This window comes from Lepus europaeus, chromosome 18, assembly GCF_033115175.1.
Source record: "Lepus europaeus isolate LE1 chromosome 18, mLepTim1.pri, whole genome shotgun sequence".
NCBI lineage: Eukaryota > Metazoa > Chordata > Mammalia > Lagomorpha > Leporidae > Lepus > Lepus europaeus.
Genome location: NC_084844.1, coordinates 41,097,296 through 41,113,409, shown reverse-complemented (window position 1 = coordinate 41,113,409; position 16,114 = coordinate 41,097,296). Strand labels below are relative to the sequence as shown.

Sequence of the window (16,114 nt, the reverse complement as noted above, 5' to 3'; positions counted from 1 at the left end):
GGATTTCAGAGCAGTTCTGATTTTGGATTTTCAAATTAGGGATGCTTAACCTGTGTTTGGTCTTTGTCCCCCATTCCTAAGATAGAGTTCGGCCAGCCCTTGGAATTTTATGAGTATTAGGATTATCTTTTGTAGGAATATTTAGTCTTAGTTCCAGCCTTCTGACACATGAGCTTCCAAGACCCTGGGGAACTACAAAGCAAAGACGGTGTCTTCTGTCCGTGAATGAGGTGACTGCTGATGGGGGCTCCTAGTCACAGGATGGGGTCTGGTGTCCAAGAACGAGGCCTGATTACAGGGCTGCAACCTTCAGCTCCACTTTGAGCCACGTGGTGAGGGGAGAGGGAGAAGGGAGTAAGGTCACTGCCAAAAGCCCATGATTTAACTGCTCATACCTTTGTGATCAAACCGCCACAAACCCTGAAATCAGGGGTTTAGAGAGCTTCTGAGTTGGTGAACACATGCACAGGCTGGGATGCCACCTCTGCCTTTAACTGTGATGTTTGGGCCACTGGTCAGGCTTCAGTTTATGATTTTTCAGTTTGTTTCCTGTTTGTTCCGTTTGTTCACTGTTCCTGTTTCCACATTTTCTGCCTTCTTTAAGCAATGAGATTTTGAAAGAGTCCATTTCACTTCCTGTTATGACATTAGTTATAACTGTTTTGCTATTTCAGCATATATATATATATATATATATATATATATATATATATATATAGTTCATCTGGTCTACTTTTCTATAGTACATTCTGGAGCATCCTAGATGCTCTGCTGTCTTCTCACGTGCGCTGTTTCTGACAGGGACAGGGTGCATCCTTATCTTTGCTTTATTACTGGTATCGATCAATCTGATCACAGTGTGCGTTGGGATAATTATTTTGTGTTTCTTGTGCATGGGGTTTGTTGAGCTTCTTGGATCTGTGCACTTACTGCTTCCGTCAAATTTGGAAAGACGTTAGCTGGCGCTTTTCCCGACGATTTCCACTTCTCCCTCCTCTCCTCCCTCAGGGACTGCATGTATTCTGGATTATACAGCTCCCTGGCGCTCTGTTCTGAGTCTGTTTTCCCTCTCCCTTTCTGGTTAATGCCGGCCAGTTTTGCTGCTGTCTTCAATTCACTAATTTTTTCTGCAGAGTCTAATCTGCTGTTAACCTCACGGAGAATATTTTTTTTTCTCATTGTATTTTTCATCTTTGTAAATTCAGGGCAGTTCATCACAAAACCTTCCACGTGTTATTGATCTTTCCCCTTTCTGAAGACATAGCATACCATTTTAATAATGGCTTTAGTGACGCTGTTAGTTTTTAATCTGGTTGAATGACTGACTTTTCTTCTCATCATGCACTGTAGTCTGCTGTCGCTCTGTATGCCTGGTAATCTGGATCGGATGCCACACATTCTGAATTCTACCTTCCAGGTGCTGGAGATTTTGGCATTCTTACAAACACTTCTGAGCTGCCGATAGAATGAGCTGGAAACCACTGGATTCTTTCCTGCTGTGTTTCACAGATTTGTTGGGTAGGATTGGAATAGTGTTTGATCAAGGACAAGACCATTGTCCATGCAGCATCCTTGGCTCCTGAGGTTTCCAATCTGACCGGTGGGGAGGCACAACCTGCAGCCCAGTGTGAGGACTGGCCTGGTGACCTCTAAGCCTTTTGGGTGGTGCTTTCCCCAGGCTCGAGCAATTTCCTCAGATGCATTTTCAAAGTAGACTTTCTTTTTTTTTTTTTTTTAAAGATTTATTTATTTATTTGAAAGTCAGAGTTACACAGAGAACATAGGAGAGGTAGAGAGAAAGAGAAAGAGAAAGAGAAAGAGAAAGAGAAAGAGAAAGAGAAAGAGAGAGAGAGAGAGAGAGAGAGAGAGAGAGAGAGAGGTCTTCCATTGCTGGTTCACTCCCCAGATGACTACAATGGCTGGAGCTGCGCTGATCTGAAACCAGGAGCCCGGAGCTTCTTCTGGGTCTCCCATGGGGTGTAGGGGCCCAAGGACTTGGGCCATCTTCTACTACTTTCCCAGCCCATCGCAGAGAGCTGGATTGGAAGTGGAGCAGCTGGGACTCGAACCGGTGCCCACATGGGATACTGGCACTGCAGGTGGTGCCTTTACCCACTACGCCACAGTGCCAGCCCAAAGTAGACTTTCTAAAGATAAAGACCTCTGGAATTTTCTCCTGTTGCAACTCTTTCTTCTCTGGTTCTCTGCTCTGTAAACCCTAGTAGCCTTGCAGCCTTCATTGCTCTTTAACTAAGGAGTAGACTGGGGCACGGCCATGGCTCCCCTGCCCCTGCCACAGACTGGAGAGTCTGCCTCGGCAGTTAACCGGCTGCTGTCATCTCACTTCTCGTGCTTCAGGGATCACTGTCTTCCCTCGCTTGATGTCCGGTGTCTTGAAGACCATTATTTCACTTTGCCCTTTCCTCACCTACTGTCCTTTTCCCATTTACTTTTAACAGCCACACATGGTAGTCTTGTGGGCACACACACAATTCAGTGGATGGGTTACCAACCATCCACTGATGTATACTGACATCTTCTTCTGAGTTTTTTTGGTGTTACAATATACAAATATATATGGGGTCAACTGTGCATGTACATTTACAATGTACAAATATATGTGTGTTTAATTGTGTACATATATATCTTTGGATATCTGTGCAAATATCTTTTTTGGATAAATGCTAAGCTGTGGAATTCCCAGATTAAGTAGCATGGGCATTTCAATCCTGATGAATCCTCCAAAGGACTGTATCTTATGCTCCCAACAGTGTTTTCCTATATCTTTGCAAATACTGGTTTTTATCAATGTTTAAATATTCACATTAAATGCCATTATTACAGATGAAAAACTGATTTCATTATTTTGATCTGAGTAATACTGAAGAAAAAAAAAGAAATTGCATATTGTTTTAAAGATCTGAAGTGATGAACCTGTAAAAGGACCTAAACTTGGTCCTTTGTTAGGAGGCGATTCTGACAATTTTCTTAATTCTTCCTCTAGATATGTCCATGTCTCTTGTTGCGTCAATCTAGGCAATATTTTTCTTAAGTTCACCATTTCTGTAATATTTTAAAATTTGGATAATTTTACTAAAAATGCTCTTTTGTAAAAAATTCATGAGTGAGCGAGTGAGCAAGCACACGTGTACACACCAGACACAGATTTCCCCGAATGCCCTCAACAGCAGGAAGCGGGCTGTGACTGACCACAGGAGTCGGGCCCTCACTCTGGGTCTCCCACATGGGTGGCATCACTGCTGCCCCCCGGGGTGCACGTGAGGAGGAGAGTGGAATCAGGAGGAATGCTGGGATGTGAGCCCGGCACTCTGAGAGGGCACGTGGGCACCCCAAGTAGCATTTCAACTGCAGTGCTAAACACCTAGCCCCACAAAATGCTCCTTTATAATTTTTTTCCAATTTCTTTGCTATTCTTTGAAACAAGCTTTTTAAAGGTTTTTAAAAGCCAATGTGTCGCTTGCCTTCCACTGCCCACTGCTATCATCTGTGGACAGGTCGCATCTACAGCATGTGTGTAAAGGTCCCACCTTCCAAACAACCACATGGGCTACTCCTCTTTGCCAAACTACATTCTTCCCCACCTCAGTCTTATTTTTTTTTTAAATAGCGATAACAGACATACATAATGCACTCAGTGAACATCCCATACCAAGCCCGTGTGCAGGCCCCAGGGAGGGCACACACACAGCAAAATACAGGTCCCTGGCCTCCAGGGGCTGTCCATGCTGGTTTGACAGAAATGATTTCCATAAAGAGTCCTTTGCCTTTGGAAGGCTTTGCAGCAATCATTGCAATGAGGCCCGGGACAGACAGGCAGAACTCTCCGAGGGAGCAGCTGGCTGGGGATCTGCGGCTGGGGATCTGCGGGCCCACCCGAGTGGGCGTGCTGTGAGCTGGGTTCTCCCGGACGGTCTGTCGCGAGCTTGCCTTACCTTACGGACGTGACAGGAGAAGAGCACGTTCATGTATTTGTCCTTCCGCTTCAGCTCGTTAGCAACAGGGACAAACGTGCCTGATGTTTGAGGTGTATCTGGCTTCTGGAAGCAGAAGGAAAAGACAGAGAATGATTATGCTTAGCAGTTTATTTTTACTCATTTTTTCCCCAAATATTAATTTGAAAGGCAGAGATATATAGATAGAAGGGGGAGGTGAGAGAGAGGGAGAGAGAGAGATATCTTCCATCTGTTGGTTCACTCCCCAAATAGCTGCAACAACCAGGCAGAAGCCAGGAGTCAGGAGTTCATCCAGGTCTCCCATGCGGGTGCAGGAGCACAAGCACCTGGGCCATCTGCTGCTGCTTTCCCAGGAGCATTAGCAGGGAGCTGGATCAAAAGTGGAGCACCTGGAACTCCAATAGGCACCCATATGGGATGCTGGCACCGTAGGCAGTGGCTTAAACCTTCTACACTACAGCGTCAGCCTCCACTTATTTTCTAAGTATTGATTTTAGATAGATAGACAGACAGACAGGCAGGCAGATGGTTGGATGGACAGATAGTGAGCGAGCATGCAATCCCATTTACTGATTCAGTCCACAAATGCCTCTAAAGGCTGGGGCCAGACTGGGTTGAGGCAGGGAGCCAGGAACTCAGTCCAGGTCTCCCATGTGGAAGGCAAAAACCCAATCACTTGAGCCATTGCTGCTGCCTCCGAGGGTCTGCATCCACAAGGAAGCTGGAGTCAGGAGGAGAACCGAGTGTAGAACCCAGGCACTGCGACATGGGACTTGGACATCTTGACCAGGTCAATGCCTGCCTCCCTTCCGAGCACTTTAGGTGAACAGGCACTTGCAGTTTGCTTTACAACTATCTTTGCATGGTTTCAGACATCTGCTTTCCACCCCCCACCCCCACCCCAATGGTGAGCTACGAGAGGGCTGGTATAACATCACAGGCCCATGATGCTTTAAGAGTAGGGAGTGGGAGGGGCGATGAAATATGGCTTCAGGAATAATGAATATTAAGATGGCAATTGAAAACCTGCTGTGGAATTCTGGAAGGGGAGTTTTCAATGGTGGCAGACCTGGTACAGAGTGTACCTCGTAAACCTTGGCACAGCAAAGATGGCCCTTTGCAAAGTGGGGAAGATATCGAATACTGTGCATTTAGAAGCAATAACACCTTCTAATTTAGTATCTTTCCCAGAAACTATTTAGTTTCTAAAGGTGTTTTCTTTCTTTTATGAGTTCTTGGAGATAAATTCTTGTGAAAGGGAGCAGGAGCAGATTCCATGTTGTTCTCTTGAACTCACAGAAGCCAGATAGTTGCCCTCCCAAGCCCTCTGGAGGCCAAGGTCAGCTCTGTGGCCCTTCAGCATCTCCATGGCTGCAACCTTGGCCCGGACCTGCGGCAGATCTGAAGTGGGTAGGCTCTTGATAAGCAGGGATGCTCTCCATCTACAAATATGTAAACAAAATGTGTTAGACTTTAGGGATGCAATCCTGTTCATTCTCAACGATAACTGAAGCTACTGCCATCAAGCAAAATAAAGCCAAAGCTGCACTAAGGAAAAGCTAAATCCCTCCAAAATTATCAAAATATACATAGAAATTGCTAAAGTAGATATTTTGTAAAACTTACTTTGGGCTTTAATAATGTTTATATTTAGAGCACAGAAAATTTAGATTCATCTTTCATTCATTCAACTAATATTTTCTTTCTTAAAGATATAGTTATTTATTTGAAAAGCAGAGTGATAGAGAGAGAGGGAGAGACAGAGAAAGAGATCGATCTTCCATCTGCTGGTTCACTCCCCAGATAGTTGCAATGGCTGGGGCTGGGCCAGGCCGAAGCCAGGAGCCTGGAACTCCAACTGAGTCTCCCACATGGGAGACTCACACAATTGGGCTATCTTCTGCTGCTTTCCCAGGTGAATTAACAGGGATCTGGATGGAAAGTAGAGCATCTGGGACTTGAACCTGCAGTCATATGGAATGCTGGTGTTGCAGGAGGTGGCTCTACCCGCTGTGCCATAGTGCCTGCCCCCAGCTAATATCTTCTAGGCACTTACTAAACACCAGGCGCTGTTCTGGGCAGTAGAGGCAGAGCAGTAAGCAAGACAGGCAAAGCTCTTTTCTGTTAGGTGCTTGTGTTGTATGGAGGACTGACAACAAAGTATCCAATGAGCAGATGTACTGTGGGGATGGGGGGGGACAGGTGCATGAGGAAGACGGGACAAGAGGGACAGGGAGTACAGCAGAGGGAAGGAGTGGCTGTGGCTTGGAGAGGCACTGCTGAGAAGGAGCCACGAGCAGGGACTCACAGGCAGTGAGGGCGCCAGTCTCGCAGAGATAGAGCAGGAGCATCTAGGAAAGAGAACCCAGCAGGTGCCATGGCTCTGAGACATGAGTTTTCCAGGAGCATTAGAGCAGCAGCCAGGAGGCCTGTGTGCTTCAGCGGCATAAGGAAGGGGGCAAGCACAGAGACAGAGTGGGGCAGGAATCCACGAGGCCAGGAGGCTGCTTCCAGGACTCTGGCCTTTACTCTGAGTGAGACACCCCAGGAAGGTTCTGAACAGAGGGTGCAGACTGACTCAGCTTCGGAAGGCTCCCTTTGACGGCTGCAGGCTGCGAGCAGAGGCCACTGCCATAACGCACACCTAGGGGAAGGTGGCTTGAATCAGGGAGGAGGCTGTGGAGCCGGAGATAAGCATCGGATCTGGATTTGTTCTAAAGGAAGAGCCGTTACAATCAGTTGACAGACGAGTTGTGAGGGCAAGAGAGGATTTGGGGATGACTCCAAGATTTTTTTGGGCCTGAGCAACTCAAAGTATAAAGCAAAAATAACAGACAAGTTCCTTAATGCTCTCAGCAGCACCTAAGTTGTGCTGACACCAATGTCCTCTGTTCTGCCATGGAGCTTGAAGCAGAGCCTGGAAGCAGACGCGAACCTCCTTCGGCCAAGTGAATTCTCCAGGCTGTTGGTGCTCAGATGCGCCCAGGGCACATCAGAATGGCAGCAACTGAAAATCCCCACTGACATAATCAGAAAAGTATAAAAAGAGGGCAAAATCAGGAAATAGAAATGATAATAAAGTGGGAGATGTGAAGACTTTCTGGGAGACAGGAAGCAGGTGAGACTGGGCAGATGGAGAAGCAGCTCCAGGTGGCTCAATCCATTCCGCAGGAGAGAGACCCTTAGGCAAGAGTGGGATTCTGGACAAAACCCCAGGGATCCTGAGCCTGTCGCAGTGGGGGCTGGTAGCAAGGGCAAGAGGTGGCGGATTTCAGGGTGGGAGTTGTGCCAGCCACACGCACATGGAAGGGCTGACCATGGTCGGGTGGGACATCTGCTGCTGCAGAGGGTCCGAGACAGCAGGCTGCCCAAACAACCGCTGTGACAAAGTAAGAGCCCAACACAACAGTGAAACCCTTTCCTCTGCTTTTTACAGCCAGCAACTCTCCCATGAGACACACTGTCCCAAGCTCATTCCAGAAGAGGCTACAAGAGTGACAGGCTTGGAGCAAAGCCAAGGGCAGTGGTGACAGGCAGGCCTTGCGACACTAAGCGGCTTGCTAAGCACCTGCCCCAGTTAGCCCTTGACTTGCGAATGTCGTTACTGGAGCATAGAGTCCTTGCTCCGTCTGCTGATCAATTCCCAGCCTCTGGGCCTGGTCACCCTGTCCCTTTTCACTGCTCATGGTGGCCCAGGATAAGGTCTGTACCCAATAGGCTCCAGAGGCCCACAGCTCAGCACCTTGCTGGGCCTCAGAGACCTGACCTACACAACCCTGGTGAGAGCCATGTGGCTTTTATCCTGATCCAGCAAACTGTCGCCTGTAAGTACGAGCAGCTGATGGCAGCAGCGCAGCCATGAGAGCCACCATGCCCAGGGGACAGCTGGGCATGACGGAGGCACAGTGAAAAAGAATGAGTGCAAGGACTGGGCGCGACCAACATGATGACACTGTTGCACACTGAGCCTGGAAAGACGGAAAGAAAAAACCAAAACCAGCCCAGCAGCCATGGACTCCCTCAACGTGCTTTTGCTCAGAATTTCACAGCTTAAAAAATTCAAGATCAGGTTTGGCGCACCACAGTCTGTGCCACAGCTGAGCCCCGGCTGTTGCTGTTCCATCTGTGAACTAAGAAGAGTTTTTTGTTGTTTTGTTTTATAATTTTACATTTTTTAAATAAGATTTTATTTTATTTATTTGAAAGGTAGAGTCACGGACAGAGGGAGGGAGACAGCCAGAAAGGTTTTCTTTCTGCTGGCTCACTCCCCAAATGGCCACAATGGCTGGTGCTGGGCTTATCTGAAACCAGAAGCCAGGAGCTTCTTCCAGGTCTCCCACATGGGCACAGGGGGCCCAAGGACTTGGACCATCTTCCACTGCTTTCCAAGTGTATTAGCAGGGAGCTGGATTGGAAGAGGCACAGCTGGGACTTGAGCTGGCGCCCACAGGGGATGCTGGCACTGCAGGTGGAGGCTTAGACTGCTATGCCACAATGCCGGCTCCCAATTTTACATGTTTAACAAAAAGAAGAAAATGTGCCAGAGACTACCAGTAGCCTGCAGAGCCCACAACAGTTCCTGCTGGCTCGTTACAGAAAAAGCTGCCTGGCCTCTGGCCAGGTTAGCACAGCCTACAGGGTGTGTTCTGCAGTGTGTATGTGGTGTGTCTGTGTGCACCCTCTATGACAGCGGCTGTGTTCACTGTTCCCAGACCAGAACCCCTGGGAAGGCTGGGCAGCCTTTCCCCTCTGTCTCTTAGGCACCGTATCTCTGGTCAGTGCCTCAGCACAGAAGGCATTCAGTAAGCATTCGCTGAAACATTACACTGAATTTTATACAAATCAATCAGTTCTAGGTCACAAATAAAAACCTCAAAATCTAAAAAGAATGACTGAACTGGCTAGAGTGCAATGTAACTGCAGCAATGGCGATCTCTTGTAGCCATAACAACACGACCCTGGGGAGTAGGCACCTGCTGCTGTGGTGAAGACACCTCTCGGGACACCAGCATCCCATACTGGAGAGCCTGGGTTGGAGTGGCTCTGCTTCCAATCCCAGCTCCTGCATAAGGTACATTATGTCACAACGCAGATTACAAATGATACCATTTGCGGGCCGGTGCCGCGGCTCACTAGGCTAATCCTCCGCCTTGCGGCGGCCATTGGAGGGTGAACCAACGGCAAAAGGAAGACCTTTCTCTCTGGCTCTCTCTCACTGTCCACTCTGCCTGTCAAAAAACAAAAACAAAACAAAACAAAACAAAACAAAAAAAACCCAAATGATACCATTTGTGTCAAAATTTTCTCTCTGCATTAAAAAGCCTGCCAAGGGGGCAGGTGTTGGTGCAGTGGGTGAGACGCCTCTTGGGAGGCCTGCTCCCCATGTGGAGTGCCTGACTCAAGTCTGGGCTCCCCCTACTTCTGATCCATCTTCCTGTTAATGTGCACCCTTGTTGGTAGCAAGGGATGGCTCAGATACTTGGGCCCTTGACACCCACAAGGGAGATGCATGCAGATGTAGTTCCAGGTTCTTGGCCCAGCCCTGACTGTCATGGGCATTTGGCGAGTGAACCAGCAGATAGAAGATCACTCTCTGGCTCTCTAATACAATGAAAATAAATAAATTTTAAAAAGTCTGTTAAGATTGAAAACTAATACTTATAGTAATCCATCTGAGAATTGAGGTACTTTTGCTTTCAATAATTTTGGTTGAATTTTTTTTTCTTTTTATGAGAGATCATTTATTTTTATTTATTTATTTTTAAATATTTTATTTATTTACTTATTTGAGAGGTAGAGTTATAGACAGAGAGGGGGAGACAGAGACAGAGGTCTTCCATCCACTAGTTCACTCCCCAAATGGCCGCAATGGCTGGAGCTAAGCCAATGAAGCCAGGAGCTTCTTCCAGGTCTCCCATGCAGGTGCAGGGGCCCAAGGACTTGGGCCATCTTCTACTGCTTTCCCAGGCCATAGCAGGGAGCTGGATGGGAAGTGGAGCAGCCAGGACTCCAACCAGCGCCCATATGAGATGCCGGCGCCACAGGCAGAGTATTAACCTACTGCGCCACAGCGCTGGCTCCTGATCATTTTTAGAAAAATGCATGTGAGATACATATTAAGGAGTATTTCTTTCATGCATGTTTCTTTATCATTGGACATCTTCCAGCAGAATCTAAAGAAGACAAAATCTGATTTAGCATAGATTTATAAATTACTTCTCCTACATTCTGTGTATCAGTGTTCTTTTACCATATCAAATGGCTATGTCTGAGAACTACCAGCTTAGCGTACATGACCAGATGGCTATATGTGAGACAGCATGGAATACAGTCATCATTCCGGGTCCACAGGTTTCACATCTGCAGATTCAATCAACTTCTGATAAAAAATGCAGTTGGCCTACGGTGGCTGTGTCAGTACCGAGTACATACAAAATTTTTTGCCTCGTCATTATTCCCTGAACAATGCAGTACAGGAACTATCTACACAACCTGTACATAACTAGGTGTTGTAAGTACCCAGCGGTGACTTAAAGGTGTGGGAAGACATGCATAAGTTATACACAATATGATGCCATTTTATGGAAGGGCCTCGAGCACTGGTGGCGTCTGGTATCCTTGGGGGTCCTGGCACTTATCTCTCGTACACACCCAGGGATGGCTGCATGTCTGGCGCATGCTGGCACCAAGTAAGTCCAAAAGGCACGGGAAAGGCCTTCTGAAAGGGCAGACTCAGATGCAGGGCACGTTATAAAGAAATGAAGGTCGGCTGGACAGGCCCACATTTTACACGGGTGTTCACTTATTTAACAGCCAGCTTGTTTCCCTCCTCAAGGTCACGTGGGCAATGTTAAAAACGCCTTCTCTGCCTGCGTCCCAGCATCAAGCAGGCCCCTGTGGAAGTGAGGCTCAGCAGGACCCAGAGCTGTCACACTGAGGAGCTTTCTCCTGCGAGCCAAGTGAGGGGATTTAAACCCACAGCCATTGTTTGCTAATAACAGAGAGTGGCAATATTGGCTCATTTCCAAAAGGTGGCACACAGCTGTCACCTACTTGCAAGAGAGATAAATAGACTGTTCACATACTGTGAGCTGAGCAGAGGCCCTTTGGAAGCAAAAGCCACAAAAGTGAAGACAGAAGGCAATGGCAAAGGTCATAACGGCAAGCGACTGAGCCACCACCCAGGCCTCAGGATTGTGGCCTTGTACGGCTTGTGCCAAGGAGCACTTACCTGTTGAAAATCGCCTGTAGGCACTCCTCAAACCGGCGAAGCACTTTGGGAGGGGTGGGCCACTTCACATGCTTCCCGTAGTCTCTCATCGTCCGGACGCCGTGGAAACGGCTGGCCACCTCGTGGATATAGGACTTGACTTTGTAGCGCCGGTAGTACCTTAGTATTGTCAGAGCTGCCTTGGTCCTCCTGTACCGCATGCGGGCCAGGGTGCCCCGCCACACCTGTGTGGCAGAGAGAAAGAAAACGTTGACTGGTTGGCTCCGTGGTGGATGACTGACGTGAGGGAAGCCTCTCGGACCCACTCAGCCGGGTCTGGCAGCTCTACCCGCCACCAACAGATGGCGCGAGGAGGCATGGCGATCACTGGGTTCCCACTGTCCACCTGCTCCTTGCACCACCACAAGCGTGCGTTGTTTGAAGCAGAGTCCTGGGTTAGCTTTCACTGTCAGGAAAAGAAGAAAGTCAAACTGCAAGCGTCTTTGGATAAACTTTTTAGGAATGGTGAAGAGAAGCAAGAGGAGTCAGGATCAAACACCACACACACAGACAGTTCTCCTGTGGAGCCTGCCGTGACACGGGTCACACACACCAGCCCCTAGAGAAAGGTCACATGGAGTCGCACTGTGCAGCCCCTTCCCCAGCAGGGCATCAATTCCCAAGAACTGAGACGCATTCCTGGGAAAGCCTAAAAGGGATCGCCAAGATCATACGGATCTTTGCTACCCGTTTTCAGGATCCAGAAACCAATCAGACAACATATTAACATCTCCCCATTGGCTTCATCTAAGCGTGACAAGACACGAACACTTCTTCGGGCTCTTTTGTCCAGGTGCCCACATTTCTCGACCTCTCTGGCAAGATGGAATTGATGTCACCTTCCGCCTGTCACCGCCCCTCCCCCGGCATGGCCTCTCTTCCCCTGAACTGGCTTTCTCCCAGGATTCTCTCCAGCAGAGACCCCGCTGCGCACACTGCTTGCATCCCTGGGGAGGTATGTGCACAGTCCCAGTCACGCTCCAGTGGATGCTGATGCTGCTACCTAAACTCCTGCATCATTTCCCTTCCTTGTCCCTGGACTTTCAGGGCCCAGATTCTCAGCCTCCCAATCCAAGTCCTCAGTGTGGCTCCTCCAGACTCCCTCAGGTCTCTTTCATTTCTTAGATCCCCATCTGTGCTCATTGACTGCCCTTGCAAAGGCTCGAGCCTCTGCTCAGTTGTTTGAGGTTCATCTTCACGCAGGCTCCTGAGTATGCACCACGTGCCTGCTCTGTGCTTTCTTCCAGCCTGCTGTGCAGTCAACACGGATCTGGCTGCAGGCAACACGTAAGGGAAGCCTGGCACGTATGCCATCTGTGATGGGGGTCTACAGCTTGCCTCTACCCAGAAGATTTAAAGACCACCAGGCAACAAAAACGACCTCATCTCCCGTGCCTGAGCACAGCGATCATTTTTAGTGGGCATGGCTCTCTTCCTTGCGGCGGATCCATCCCACAGATGGCTTTGTGACGCCTCCACCCAAGTGCTAAAATAAAGGTCCCTTCTTTAGTATCTTGAAAACCCAAAAGAATACAATTAGAGGGGGGAAGTAAGTATGTGGTTCAGTTCTTTTGACAACACACAGTTTTAAAGTTTCGTACTGTTTGTGGCTGCCTCTCTCTCTCTTTTTTTGTTTTTAAGGGGAAGGGAAGAATTAAGACTCCATGGAGCCACATCTATATAGAAAATCAATCTTTAATTTTCAAGAATTGTTTTGTAGAGCTTCTTTTAAAAATGTTTTTGGTTAGGTTCTTTAGTAATTTTTAAAAAACAATCTTATACATGCTTTTTAATGCAGCTTTGGGGTACCATTCACATTTCATCAGTGTTGTTAGTTCACTTTGGTTTTGTGTATTTGAAAAAAATAAGAGTATAAAAATGCTTATAACAGAAAATAGCCCATTCCCTTGCCCACCCAAACCAACTACCCTGCTCACAGTCTGATTCCATGCAAAATATTTTAGCTGCATCTTCTGTTATTCACTGTCACTTTTATAAATGATACACAGAATGTGATTTTTGGTTGATTCTTTGGGACACTGTCCAAATTATAGAAAGTGGAGATTCGATGGCCGGCGCCGTGGCTCAACAGGCTAATCCTCCGCCTTGCGGCGCCGGCACACTGGGTTCTAGTCCCGGTTGGGGCACCGATCCTGTCCCGGTTGCCCCTCTTCCAGGCCAGCTCTCTGCTGTGGCTAGGGAGTGCAGTGGAGGATGGCCCAAGTCCTTGGGTCCTGCACCCCATGGGAGACCAGGAGAAGCACCTGGCTCCTGCCATCGGAACAGCGCGGTGCGCCGGCCGCAGCGTGCTACCGCGGCGGCCATTGGAGGGTGAACCAACGGCAAAAAGGAAGACCTTTCTCTCTGTCTCTCTCTCTCACTGTCCACTCTGCCTGTCAAAAAAAAAAAAAAAAAAAAAAAAAGTGGAGATTCGGCTCTCGCACCATCATTTTTCTCTATCAATCCAGCAGTGGTTACATCAGAACTTGTAAGTCAATAGTGTTTACATTCCATACAATAACCACATCATATGCATAGTGAATAACTGACATAATACATGTATACACATGTGTACTATATTATATATCATATAAATTTGGCTCATCACTTTGCTAAGGGGTTTACCTATTTTTCCTTTGCTTTATCATGTAGATTTGTTTTTACCTATAGTTAATAACCATCTTGTTTAAAAAATCTGCTTCAGTTTCCTTGTACCTACTGCTGCTTTTTGCCAGCTGCTCTTACAGTGCCATCAAATGACCAGCAATACTTTCTCAAGTGGCCAGCGCATTGGCTGAACCTTTTCCTTTGATATTGCTTATTTCCTTGTGCCTTGAGATCTGCCGCAGAGTTCCTATCCTGGGGCTTCTTGAGCTACTCTACTCTGGTATGTTGGATCCATGATTTCTGGTTGTTCTTCCCTCTTGTAGCTTCCAAGAACAGGTGCACAGCCAGCACATTCTGTCCTCTTCCATGTCCTGGAGAGTACAAGTAGTCGCCTACAGTGTTGCCTGCCTCTGCAGAGAAGTACAGGAACAGAGCAGTTGGGAACAGGCTCTGGACACAGAGGCCTGAGTTCAAACCCTGCCCCCCACCTTGAGGGCAGGGTAGACTTGGGTGAGCTTTGTAACCTCTCCATGCCTTGGTTTTCCTATTTACAAAATGAGGAGGACTGTGGAGATTACCTTATAGTACTGTTGTATTAATGGAGTTGATACACATAGAACAGAAAGGTGCTTGGTGTGTGGTCAGAGTGCCATAGGCAGGAATTGTTATGACTCATTGGAAGCCTAGTCTTCATCTTTAGTAGGCTGTGCTATTTTCTTCTTCTCCCTTTCCTTCTTCTTCTTCTTTTTTTTTTTTTAAAGATTTATTTATTTGTTTGAAAGGCAGTTACAGAGAGGCAGAGGCAGAGAGAGAGAGAGAGAGGTTTTCTATCCACTGGTTCACTCCCCAGATGGCCACAACAGCTGGAGCTGGGCTGATCTGAAGCCAAGAGCCAGGAGCTTCCCTGGGTCTCCCATGAGGGTACAGGGGCCCAAGGACTTGGCCATCCTCCACTGCTTTCCCAGTCCATAGCAGAGAGCTGGATTGGAAGTGGAGCAGCCAGGACTCAAACCAGCGCTGCAGTTGGTGGCTTTAACCTCTGCCATAGCACTGGTCCCTGTTTCATTCAATTTTAATGCAGATTGGATGGCCATGGATTAGAGGCTTTATCTAGTTTTCCAGCTGCCCTGGAGGAGTGGAGAGGGAGCTGCCATTGAGGCTGTTCCTTAGTTCTGAGGACACAAACAGGGAGTGCTGTGGATTCTACTCCCATGTCCACTGGAACCTTCTCTTGGTTTAGCTACAATGATGGCTGCCAGCAGATGCTTTCCCCATTCCCTGCCCACTGATGGATAAATCAGAGGCAGGAAAGATGGGAAACCTCGCTGACTCTTCTCCCTGGGGAAGCAAGGATCCCTGGTGTGTGTGTGTGTGGGGGGGGGGGTATTCTAGGCCTTCCTTCCGGAACACTTCAGACTGATTCTCAGGTGCCCCGTGGTACTGCTCCACATCTTAGTCTCCAATTTGGTCTACTCTCCCTTTCCTGAGAGACATTTCTCAAAGTGTATAGTAGGAAGTTGGAATCTTGGTTTTATTTTTATTTTCTTTTCGGTTTCATGATGGATGGCATGTTCTTTGTGGCTTTTTAATTTTTTTTTTGATAGGCAGAGTTAGACAGTGAGACAGAGAGAGACAGAAACGTCTTCCTTCCGTTGGTTCACCCCCCAAATGGCCGCTACGGCTGGCGCGCTGCACTGATCCAAAGCCAGGAGCCAGGTACTTCCTCCTGGTCTCCCATGTGGGTGCAGGGCCCAAGCACTTGGGCCATCCTCCACTGCCTTCCTGGGCCACAGCAGAGAGCTGGACTGGAAGAAGAGCAACCGGGACAAAATCCAGCACCCCAACTGGGACTAGAACCTGGGGTACTGGTGCTGCAGGCGGAGGATTAGCCAAGTGAGCAGTGGTGCTGGCCCTTTGTGGTTTTTACATTTGATATTTCTTAATCTCATGCAGTTTGGCATGGAGTTGGGGGAGTATTTTTGTGAGCCTGCAACTGTATCATCGATTTATCAGAAGAGCTTAATTTATTTGGTTTTTAACATCATAGAAAGAGTAGCACCGAAAAACTAAAGAGGAAAAGGATTCTTCGGGAAGAAGGATTTATGTATTTTTCCTAATCAGCTAAGCATAGCTGGTTTTAGTAGGTTATACTTTCATAAAAGTCATGTGTACTTGCTGGGGGAGGGTTGTTGTTGATTTTTCCACCTAGGGTCTGCAAGCTGGAATTTAAGGTATAAGGAAGAATTTTCAATCCTTCACCTCC

At 47.8% G+C, this 16,114-nt stretch overlaps 1 protein-coding gene across 1 annotated transcript in view; it reads right to left on the bottom strand.

Annotated features, from left to right (window-relative positions):
- MYO1D (myosin ID) overlaps positions 1-16,114 on the bottom strand; it is a 353,018-nt gene that overhangs the window by 126,597 nt on the left and 210,307 nt on the right. Inside the window, exons 17-19 of the mRNA XM_062216283.1 lie at positions 11,206-11,429; positions 5,272-5,416; positions 3,954-4,058 (exon numbers count right to left, since the gene is read on the bottom strand). Of these exons, the coding sequence (XP_062072267.1) occupies positions 3,954-4,058; positions 5,272-5,416; positions 11,206-11,429 (474 nt within the window). The remainder of the gene's footprint in view (positions 1-3,953; positions 4,059-5,271; positions 5,417-11,205; positions 11,430-16,114) is intronic.